The following is an 11800-nucleotide window of genomic DNA, read 5'->3' on the forward strand; positions in this document are numbered from 1 at the left end:
TTAGGGAAGAAATTTCTTTCCAATCAGGATGGGTGGTTTATGCCGGTCGATTTTCACATCAAGATCCATGTAAACAGCATAAAATGTTGCTGTTATGTGAGAGTCCTGCTGTAGCCGACCCCCTCGCATCTACCGTAGGAGAAGTAGAAACTGCTGTGCTTGCAGCTTAATTAAAGAGACAACCAGAAACAAAAGTAATGTTTGCACACTGTGTATTGTAGATTATTGACCGCGTTGGTTCAGGCTACAAACTTGTTCATTGTTCATATGTTTATTTGTTATGTTTACCCTCCAACAGGGGAAAGGGGACAATGCAAGAGAGGTGTGAAGATAAGGACAGGAGTGTGTTTCATTTTACTTGACATCTATCTATCTATCTATCTATCTATCTATCTATCTATCTATCTATCTATCTATCTATCTATCTATCTATCTATCTATCTATCTATCTATCTATCTATCTATCTATCTATCTATCTATCCATCTATCCATCTATCCCCTGGTGGAGAAGTATAGGAATGTAATTAGAAAAAAAAAAGTAATGTTTGCAGCACACGATATAGATCCATTTCGATCGGAGAAGGCAACAGGCACGTACTAATGAGAGAGAAGGTAAACGTAGGGAGAGCTGCGAGCAAAGGAGCAATTTGACAGCGTTTGTTTACAGAAGGAAAAGCTTCTTCTACTGTTTTCAACAGTTATGACCGGAAAAACTTCACTACACATGTCACTGTGAATTTATTCAGATTGAAAAAAACCACAACGTTTCGAAACGTTGTCCTAATACATTTTTGGGAGCTTGATTATAGCAGTGTGTGGACATTCTGTTTGTTTTTCCTTCTTGTTGTTTTTCGTCCTGCACCTGCTCACTGTCTTGGATGTGCATGCACTGTCCTCCCTTGCTAATTTATTCTGATTAATTGCTTGATGCATGTACACGCACGTTTCAATCAGATCAATTTATTTCATGTCCATGTAAACACTGAAGTGCACATGTAAACGAGGCTTCTGATGTTGCTACGACTTTCTTCTTTGTTCTGTTCTGGGTTTATTTTTGTGTTGATGTTTAAAATGAGGAGCTGTTTACCTCTGCAGTCCTCTCATCATCGAGGGCGGGTGGGTGTCGCTGATCCCCACCTTCTCCAGCAGGTGCTCCACCACAGAGGGGTTGTGGTAGCCGTGGCAACTCTTCAGTATACACTCGTACGTCTCGCTGGAGTCGCTGACGGCACGGAGGCTACGGCTGACAGGAGAGAACGGTGACGGTCAGAGTTTGGTTTTGTCCAGAGCGCTCCAGTGTTTTTTCTTATGTGTGTGGTGTGGTGTTACCTGTAGTGCACGGGCAGCTGCTCCCTGGTGACGACTCCCAGTTTGATGTGCTGTAAGCTGGGGGAGAGAGAGGCCGGGTGCAGGGACACGGTGATCTTCTCCTCGTAGCGGTCGATGTCTTTGACTCCAGCTGCAAAAAAATAAACCACACAGAGGAAATCAACTTTTTTTGCAGCTCTTTTCAGTCATAGTATGTCCAGTGTGTCTGAATGAAACATGGAGCATTTCAAAATAAAGTACAAACACATAACTCTGAAGTACCTCATGCATTTTTCATTTTCTCTTGGAATGAAGGGCAATGAAGGAAGTTGGACAAGTGATCGATTTATTTATGATTTGGGGAAAAGGAGTGGGATTCAATAAGCACGGCTTTTTCTCTCACTCCTTTTCGAAAATGTGTGATTATGTTTTTTTCCCCAAAATTTTGGGATACTTCACCCAAAATTGACAATTCACCAATTTCCTACTCACCGTCATGCCAAGGAAGGGTTTGGAGAACTTTCAGAGTCATCAAAACGCTTTAGGAGTTCCAGGGGGGTCCGGCTGGCAATGGATTTTCATATAATGGCGGCTGATAGAGTTCACTTTTGAATCGTCCAAAACACACACTATGAAACATCCAGATACCTCCATACTGCTCGTCTGTACTGACCCAAGTGTCCTGAAGCCGCCACATGAAAAAGTTGTATGGAAAAAAATAATCTCTCTGTTTTTAGTCTTGTTGTAGCAGTAGCTCCCAGTGGCTCTGTTGATGTTTGTGCGCATGCGCAAGATTTGCTGCGAGATATTGGTTCGTCATTGTAAACCATTGGATGTATGATGTAAACACGGAAGAACATCTCACGCATCTCACACAGCCATTGGGAGCTACTGCTACAGCAAGACTAAAAACCAGTGGGAGCTGCTGCTACAACAAGGCTAAAAACAGAGAGCAAATTAGTTTTTTCCAAACAACTTTTTCATGTGGCGGCTTCAGGACACTTGGGTCAGTACAGACGAGCAGTATGGAGGTATCTGGATGTTTCATAGTGTGTGTTTTGGACGATTCAAAAGTGAACTCTATCCACCGCCATTATATGAAAATCCGCTGCCAGCCGGACCCCCCCCTGGAACTCCAAAAGCGTTTTGATGACTCTGAAAGTTCTCCAAACCCTTCCTTGGCATGACGGTGAGTAGAAAATTGGTGAATTATCCCTTTAACTTGTTTATGTTATTTACATACGAAGGAACAAACTGAAATTGTGCCTTATTTTAAGAAAAAAAATAAATGAATGAATGAGGGAGCTGCATTTTCTAGCATTGTGCTCTTATGTACAGAGCTGTTACTAACCTCTGATGAAGTCCCCAGTCTGGTAGTAGGACAGAGGATCGTCATGGTTCCCAGTGGAGGGGATTTCTTTGATGTGACATAAAGCCTGAAAGTAAAGAAGAAAACATATTTTGTTAAAGAAGAAATTTGGGGAGAGATTAAACTATAATAGAACAGAGTCTGTAAATGTCTGGGGAGCAGGAGGAGGATATCAGCTGTTGGTCACGGTGAGAAGAGGAAACAAGACGATTATGTTGTGCATTCACTGTTTTTTTAGTTTGTTAACCTACAGACAGCTCCAGGTCCTCTATGTCCCTCTTCAGGCCTCCTGCCATGCAGAGCAGCGTGAGGAAGAAGCCGTATTCTCTGATGTTGTTGATCCTCCCCACCACGATGTCGCCTCGCTCCAAGTCCCTGTACAACGTGGATCTCCTCTCCTCGTACGACACGTCCATGAACAACTCCGCCGGTGGCATGATGGCATAGGGCTCTGGGGAGACAAGACACAGACAGACAACTGACTCACTCAGTACGTTTACATGCAGAGCTTAATCGAGCTATGCTCAAAATTCGATTTTGGCATCTAATCTGACTTCTGTCCTTGTCTCAATATACATGCAACTGAGAAAATCGAATAACTGACGGGGTCCGCCCCCTCATGCGGCGTCACCCGTCGTTTCAGTGGGTTAATACGCCCCCTGTCCTGTTGATTTTTCTGTCACCTCGTAAAAACTATAATATAATAAGAATATAAACAACTTATAAGCTTAATAATAAATTCTCAACTGCAGTTCCTGACCAGACGCGCCAGTCTGGGCTGGATACGCGCTGAGAATAGGATACGGGCTTCCTCTCTCTCTCTCTCTCTCTCTCTCTCTCTCTCTCTCTCTCTCTCTCTCTCTCTCTCTCTCTCTCTCTCTCTCTCTCTCTTTTTAATAAAACACTGGTTGCGCTGTGTGAAATGCATTGAATCGGCGCTGTTGTTGGTTTTTTTTCTTTACTTTGCGGGATTCAGGCGGCTTCTCTGCTCCACTTTGTGCCGTCTCTACTGTTGTGGAGCATGCGCACACGCATTGTCCAGTTATACTCCGACTAAGGTGTATACATGACGGAGAAAATCGAATTCCAATCGCATTATCTGGGTGTCTTAATCGGAGTTCTCAACTCCGATTTCAGTCGGACTAAGGTGTTTACATGCACTTCAGTTGTCCAGTTATAGTCGGATTAAGGCAATAATTCGGTTTTTTCAAGTGTCATGTAAACGTACTGACTCACCAGGGATGCAAACGGGTCAGGACCAAAAAAGAGAGGAATTGTCGTGGGGGGGGGGGGGGGGGCTCACCATTAACAATATCACAGAAAAGTCTATTTCCAGTAGTTCAACCCCAACCAAGTATTGAGTGCATATAGATGGACAGTTTTCAGAAGGCCAACATTTCTATATTAAAAATGCTTTAAAAAAATAAAAACCATTGCAATATTTCAATTTTGGAGATACTGATTTTTAGGTCTTCACTGAATGTTAGTCATAATTATTACTATTAAAATAAACTGAAGAAATAAAGACATGGGATTTAACATCCCATTCAGTGTGTAATGGACATATAGGCCGATATAATGTGTTAGTTTCACTTTAATTGAACACATTCTACATCGCGGAGGCGACGTCTCTCCTTCACCTCTGAAACGGGGCAGAGCTCCGTGGGAGACACCTGCCTGACACAGCAACGGACATGCACGGGGGGGAAAACGGCGGCGCCGTCGCACCGAATGCACGCGGATACGCGCCGCTTTGGGTAACGAGCGCGCACGTCGCGTCTACATTGGAGGTGAATAGGAAGGCTCTGGGACTGATTGACTGTGGACCACCACCAGTCTGATCAGGTCCATCACAGCACAGCAGCTGCAGCTCTGCCCCGCTGTCACATGACGCATATCAGCGCAATCTGTTTACATTAAACCGACATCAGGAGAATAATGAGAATTATGATTAAAAAAAATATATATTTGTTTCGAATTTTGGCCCCTGGATCATGATTTTTTTGGGCGCATTCTTGGTAAAAAAAAAAAAAAAAAATCCTCTAAAAAAAAAAGACAGTTGGGATGCATAATGTGTCTCATAACAGTATATGAGACATGTCTCATATACCCCCCCCCCCCCCCCCCCTCTGTACTGAGCTGGCCGGTACTAGGTAGGCTATAGCGTCCTGCTGATCACCGCGCTGAGGCACCGGCCGGTCTGAGCTGCGTTCATGTGCCTACTTTAAAACTCTCCAGTCAGTGACCTGGTGGCGGCTGTTTTGGTCGTCAGCATTTTATCCACGCAGCGACCGTCCACGGCTTAGTGGTGTTTTATTCTAGGGGTCGGTGGCGGCTGTGAGACAGCAGCGGCTCCACGGTGTGTGTGTGGGGGGGGGGGGGGGCAGCTTCTGCTCACCTGACTCTGTGCAGCTTCTTCATTAAATCCAAACAGTCCGACACAGCGACGCACTGCTCCTCTTTGACTCTAAAGTCTCTGTAGCTCATCAGCCCGGAACTCGCCTCATGGATCAGAAGCGACGGCGGCGTTTGGCCTCAGACGTCTCGGACTTCCAGAGCAGCTACAGCAGCGTTGTGACCTCAACCATGGTTGGTGAGAGCAGAAATGTTGTTGTAGGCCTGTGCATATTCTCATTTGTCCAGGTCATAGTATTTCAAAGGAGGTTAAATCGAAAGCAACTGGACTTATACTGAGTCTCCACACCAGATAGTTGGACCAGTCCCAGCCTGGTCAGATGCTACATGAACTGATGAAGCCTCTTGGATGAGAGGTGAAACGTCTTCCTAGACTTTTTTTTCAAAGGAGGTTAAATCGAAAGCAACTGGACTTAGTTATAATAAGTAAATAACTAAGTCCAGTTGCTTTCGATTTAACCTCCTTTGAAAAAAAAAAAAAAAAAATTGTTGTAGTGAAAATAGGCGGGCTCGTGAATTTTTTTTGAAACGAGTGAAAACGAGCGCTAATTCGCTTATCTCGCGTATCTCGCGTTTGGTTGCGCGTAAAAGCTCGCGCGAAAAAAAAGCGTTCCTCGTGTTTGAGTGGGAAGCCCCTTTGGGTCTTCCCACCAAACACGATGAAAAGGACGAAGACGCGAAGGTCCCGTCGCCATAAAACAATCGGGTGTAGCGTCGCAAAAAAAAAAAAGTCGCGTCTACCGCGTCTCGCGCCTAATCGCGTCTTTGCGTCACGGCCTTTTACACCGCGGACGTAACGAATAAACGGTGACGGTGTGAACGAACAACATAGAACAGGACCAGACGTGGTGTTGTTTCCTCTTTTCACCTACAGCTCCACTCTCCCTTACTTACACTAACTACTGTTATTGTTGAGGCCAGAGGATTGTGGGATTTGTAGTTTTTGACCAATCGCAGGTTGTGCTCTTTCTTTTTTGTGATTTTCCTGGTTCACACATGTTTTTTTTTTTTTAGGGGCAAATGCGAGCGAAATGCTCGCCCATGGTGGGCATACGAAAATTTAAGAGCTGTCTTATTTAAGTCTTGAACACAATAATTCAACAAATTTAAGACATTTTAAGGCCTAAAAGTGTGTAATGGACATATAGGCCTATATAATGTGCTATAACCAGAGACGACCATGAATGAGTTCGCCTCAGTTTCACGTGATTGTCACTGTCAGCCTGTTAGAAAAACATTTTACTGACCCCAGCTGAGACCCCCCCCCCCCCCCCCTCCCAAAAACAAAAACTCTTCGGATCTGAACGATTCACACAAGTCACCTAATTGGTCATGAAAAAAGCGAGTTTCGCTTTTCGGCGCGCTGTTTGCATCCCTGCTCACACACACAGTCTCTACGTCTTCTGAGAGTTTGTCCACATGAAAAGGCCTGAATTTAAAGGGATAGTCCAACATTTTGGCAAATTGGCCCATTGCCATAATCCCTATAGTTTTAGGAGTTGATTTGTTACCTTTAATTGTCGGTGCAAGCTATTTTAAGAACAGAGGAGCAGAGCAAATGGGATTTCTTGTTTTCTCTCATCAACTACACAATCCAACAACTCCAAAACACTCTCGTGGACAAGTTGTGACCTGCACATTCACCACGCTATGAGATAATAACAGAAAATCACGAGACAGAGTTGTTTTCGAGGTAAATACATGCAAAACCGCTGATGCGCGTTCCCGTCAGGGGCAGTTTTTCAGCAAGTAGTCTCTGCATTTGTCTTGAAAACAACTCTGTCTCATAACGTTTAGTTATTGAAGTGTTTTGGAGTTGTTGGATTGTGTATTTGATGAGTTTGATGAGGGAAACCAAGAAATCCCATGAGCCTCCGTAGCGTAGCTCTGAGCAGCTCGCGGCTCTGCTCTGCCGTTCTAAAAATAGCTTGCACCGACAATTAAAGGTAACGAACCTACTGCTATGACTATAGGGATTATGGCAACAGGCCAATTTGCCAAAATGTTGAACTATCCCTTTAAAAGCTCATGCTAGGTTTACTAAAAGTGGATGAGAGTGGATACACATTATCATCTTCAGTCACAGATCATATTCTGAACATTTGACAGTTAAACATGGATGGGGTTTCAGACTTGTGGTGGTCAAACTCTCACTGACCTGCAGCGTCCTCCTCCTGCTCGTGCTCCTCGTCTTGAAGAGTGGCCGTCCTCCATGCTGGACAGAACAGGATGTCAGCTTTCCTGGCGATGAACTGCTCCACAAGGGGGTTGCTCTGCTCTTCGCCCTTGCTGCACGGAAAAGAAAAATCTATATTCAACAACAGCTTTAAAGAAAAAACTTTTTGGCAAAGTTTTAGCGGACGAATTCAAAACTGCTTCAACCTAGTTTAAGCAGAAGCAATCGGATAAGAAACATTAATGATTATAGTAGGGAAAACTAAGACTTTAAAACTGAATTCACTGAGAGTTGTTTGTTAAAACTGAATTTACTAAGAGACTTTTCAAAACCCACAGAGAGATACCACTGAAATACTACAGCTGCAGCCTGCAGCCTCTCTATGTGAGGGAGCTTACATAAACCTATAAATACAAACCAAACAAAAGCTCTGAGGGGTGATGCACGATATTTTTAATCTACAAAAGACCTTAAAATAGAAGCACTTCATACAATAATAAGAATCAGATTTATTGGCCAGATATATTTGTGCATATGAGGACTTCAGTGGCTCACCACATAATAACAATGTCAGGGTTGACAAGTTTATTCAGTTGTAAACAAAACAAGTGGTGCAAGTGTGTAGGAGTAGCTGCTAAAAGGAAACACAGGGACACTGCAATGCAAGCTACATTATATACATACAAACCATAGGTTGGTATGTTACATTTCGATTTAGTATCATTCCCACTATTTTCTTGAAATCATTTTCCAGAACTTTTCCAGGACATTTTTAGCTGCTACAGACAGTCTGACAGACATGTTTTTACACCACACACTACTACTAATACATCCCCCGTCTCATTCATGCTTTGGAGAAATGTTTTTGACAGTTGTACCTTATTTAGTACACTGAACCAGTCTGTTTCTATGTTTATTCCTCTCTCATCCCCAGAAGTCTGATTTAAAGATGTGCAGTCTATGGCTCTAACTTATCTACTGTATGAAACCATATCTTATATAGGCTATGCTTAGAAATTATGACAAACAAATGAGAACAAAGCAAACATTAAACCACACTGCAGGAGAGAAAACCATCAAATACTAGAAACACTCATCAACTCAAACAAGTCTCTAGTTTTCTCACTAGTCACTTCTTTGGAGAAAAAAAAAATCCTTGGTGGGGTCTGAAAAACTCAAATAGAGCTCTGGTAGCTGACGTCACGATGTGATAAATAATTTTCCAGGACATTAGTCTAGTTTTTTTTTTCTCCTCTCATTTTCCTGGACTGGAAAAATTGTCAACCATTTTCCAGGAACCGTGAGTATGTTTGTATGTATTTTGCATGAGTTTTTAGGCTGATATGATATGTGATTGGTAGGAACAGTGAATGTTTTTGCACAGGGTTATAACCATAACACAGCAGATTGTAAATATCTTCTTCATGAAACAGCTGTGGGAGCTTCAGTGGATCTCTATAAGATCTATAAAAGCCACACGTGGAGCTAAAGAAGGGTGGAGAGGGTGTAACTGCGTGTCTCACCTTTCTCCCGTGGCCTTGCACAGGTCGGACACCACAGCCTGGAAGTCTGGGTTCTCCGTCTGTTCACATTTCAGCTTGTTGAACAACGACTCTCCGTGATACGTGAGACACTGTCTCAACAAGTCTCTGTCCATCCTGACTGAGCTGAGTGAGCTCCTTCCTGCTGCTGCAGCGCCGCGGTCACATTATCAAACAGGTAGTAGTGGATGTTTTGTTTTTCTTTTCTTTTCTATTCTTATCGTCATAAAATGTCTAAGTGTTTCGATAGTTTCACATCTCATAAAGCCCCACCCGGTCCCAGTGAGACAACACACAGAAACTGGTTCATATTTACTCAGTTTAGCCTGAGTTTAGCCCAAACAGCGTCGCTAGCAGCCACGGAGCAGAGATAGTGTGTTGCACTGAAACTGTCCGGAGAAAACAAGCTCCACGCCCGGAACCATTGATTCTCATGTGCACGGGTGAAATAAATATAAGAAAGGTAGACCAGCTCACAAATATTAAGTGTAATATAATATAAAGATTTGTATTTATTTGTGGGATTTGTAATGTATCTGTGGGAGATCCCTCTTCTTTTTTTCCTTTTCTTTTAGTTAGTTTAGTTTAGTTTAGTTTTTACGTTTTTACAGATTTATGTTCAGTTCAGTTCAGAGCTTATTCTCTCTACGGAAAATTTGATTTGCAGTGACAGACAGTAGGCTACAACTAACACCACAACATAATAATGAATACATAAATAAACACTGTCGTCAATTTAAAAGGCCAACATTTGAATTAAAAAATAAATAAATTTCGTGTATTTCTGTAGCTATAGCCTAAAGTGTTTTGTCACAAATACACAAATAATAGTGGGACAGATCTAATCTCCATTCACCTCCGTTTTGAAAAGTAAAATAAGAGCTCGAGCTGATGTTCTGTCCATATGGTCCATGCGATCGTGACAATCAGTCGCACGTGCGTCACCAGGCCGAGGCATAGCTCGCCGTGATCGTATAGTGGTTAGTACTCTGCGTTGTGGCCGCAGCAACCCCGGTTCGAATCCGGGTCACGGCAGATTTTTGAGGAACATCTGGCAAAATCATTACAAAAAAAAAAAGGACAGGACAGACAATAATGAACAACATACGACATATTAAATTCTCTGCTCAACAAGAATACACTAACTGTAAAACAAGCATATAGGCTATTGAAATCTCTTTAATGAAGTTGATGCCATACTTTTTGGATTTCCATATGAATAGGCTATAAATACAGGAAATCCCAAAGTATGCCATTTCCTGTATTTATATGAATATAAATACAGGAACTCCAAAAAGTATGGCATTAACTTTATTGTGTATTATGAAAAAATATAATTGGAATTCCAATTATAATTTTTTTCCCCCAATGATAGACAGCAAAAAAACATTCAACTTCCCAAAATATGGCATGTTAGCTTGACCCTTTTACAAGTAGCCTAATTTTATTTAGGCTATATGTATGGTTTGCGATGGTAACTTATAGTTAAAGACTGTAACGTACTTCCTCCAATTATTTTTAATTTCCTTGATTGTCATATGGACTATATGTCTGAAGTAAAGAATTATATGATACTGAGGCTATAGGACGGTGGTTATGTAACAGAGTCCAAAGGTTTCCAATGAATCAGACATTTTTATCTTGTGTTGAACAGTTGCCAGGCTACACTTCTACCGTCTGTCAGGTGGAGACAAGGCGTAATCTCAGCTTTGTAAATTATAGCAACAGGACGGACACACCTGTTCCACTGAGTAACCATTTATCAGCTCTTATACCCACAAGCCCACAGTGTCTGAGTCTCTGTGCTAAGGTTCATTCACCGTCTCAAAGTGAGCAGTCTAAAGGGGTCACAGGAAACATCTGCAACTCTGAAAAATACTGAAATAATGAGACAAAAATATAGTTTTGATTAAAAATGGAAAATGATCTAGTCTATCTATCTATCTATCTTTGAGTTTTTCTAATATAGAGACACCCGGTGGTTCTTTTCCACTTGACTCAGAAGTGAAGGCTCCCGTTTAGAGCAAAATCTTTTGTTTATAAGGGGGAAAAAAGCACAAAGTAAACATGACATTCCTCAGCACTTCAAAACCAAATACTCCTTTTCTTTTTTTTTCTTCAGTGAAATAGTCATAATAACAGCAGCATTTCCACGGCTGCTATCAACTCCTCCACGTTAACTACACTGACGAGATATTTGAAGTGACATTATTCTCAAACAGACACAGTGATTCACATCTGGATTTTTTTTTTTTTTTAATGATTTAATTTACCAGTGCACCTGTCTGCCTGGTACTTAGTTAGCTAGTTTATTAATGCTAATTTCATAAACCTATGGTGAAAATGATTTCTCTCTTTATCAGAAATCATTGTAGGGGAGGAAATATCTAGAGACATTAAACAATATCTCCCCAATACGTGTCTTGTCTTTCCGGTGTTAAAATGACGTTTTCAAAATAAAGTAAAGTAAATACTCGTTTATTGACTCTGACTCCATTTAAAAATAACTTTACTCTTAAATATTGGTGGAATTAAAAGTGAATCACTCATTTACAATATAAACACTTTAAGAATTAATTCTATTGTTAAGAAATCTGGAATCAGTCTTAGTTCAGTGATGGTATAGATTATTAAAACCACTCAGTGACCTTCTTAACGCTAGAATAGCCCTGATGCCTGGGTTGAAGTATTCAGAGGTATAAGAACATGATACTCAATCTTATCTGTCCAACTCAGAGGTTAAGGGTATGAATAGCGTCCAGTGAAACTAACCATATAACTAAGATCTTTTAGGCTAACTTAGTTCAGGGATGGCAGATATAGACTTAAACTATTCAGTGACCTTCTTAACATAGAAGAATAGCCCTGACACCGAGGTTGAGATATTCAGAGGTCATACAATATAACTCAATGGTTAAAGGACATGATACTCAATCTTTTCTATTCAACTCACAGGTTAAGGGTATGAATGTTACCAAATGAAACTTAAC

General features: G+C 41.6%; 1 protein-coding gene across 2 annotated transcripts in view; it reads right to left on the reverse strand.

The window, feature by feature from the left end:
- The window catches only part of LOC310985199 (tetratricopeptide repeat protein 14-like), a 408748-nt gene that overhangs the window by 5877 nt on the left and 391071 nt on the right, over window positions 1-11800 (reverse strand). The window contains exons 2-7 of one of the 2 annotated variants that reach the window (XM_083970712.1): window positions 8793-9136; window positions 7252-7382; window positions 2930-3129; window positions 2661-2745; window positions 1331-1460; window positions 1089-1244 (exon numbers count right to left, since the gene is read on the reverse strand). In XM_083970712.1, the coding sequence (XP_083826838.1) occupies window positions 1089-1244; window positions 1331-1460; window positions 2661-2745; window positions 2930-3129; window positions 7252-7382; window positions 8793-8926 (836 nt within the window). In that variant the 5' untranslated portion in view covers window positions 8927-9136. Of the gene's footprint in view, window positions 1-1088; window positions 1245-1330; window positions 1461-2660; window positions 2746-2929; window positions 3130-7251; window positions 7383-8792; window positions 9155-11800 lie in introns of those variants that run through there. The other variant, XM_083970711.1, reaches the window with a different exon arrangement.

The sequence above is a fragment of the Trachurus trachurus genome (genome assembly GCF_905171665.1).
Source record: "Trachurus trachurus genome assembly, chromosome: 4".
Lineage (NCBI taxonomy): Eukaryota > Metazoa > Chordata > Actinopteri > Carangiformes > Carangidae > Trachurus > Trachurus trachurus.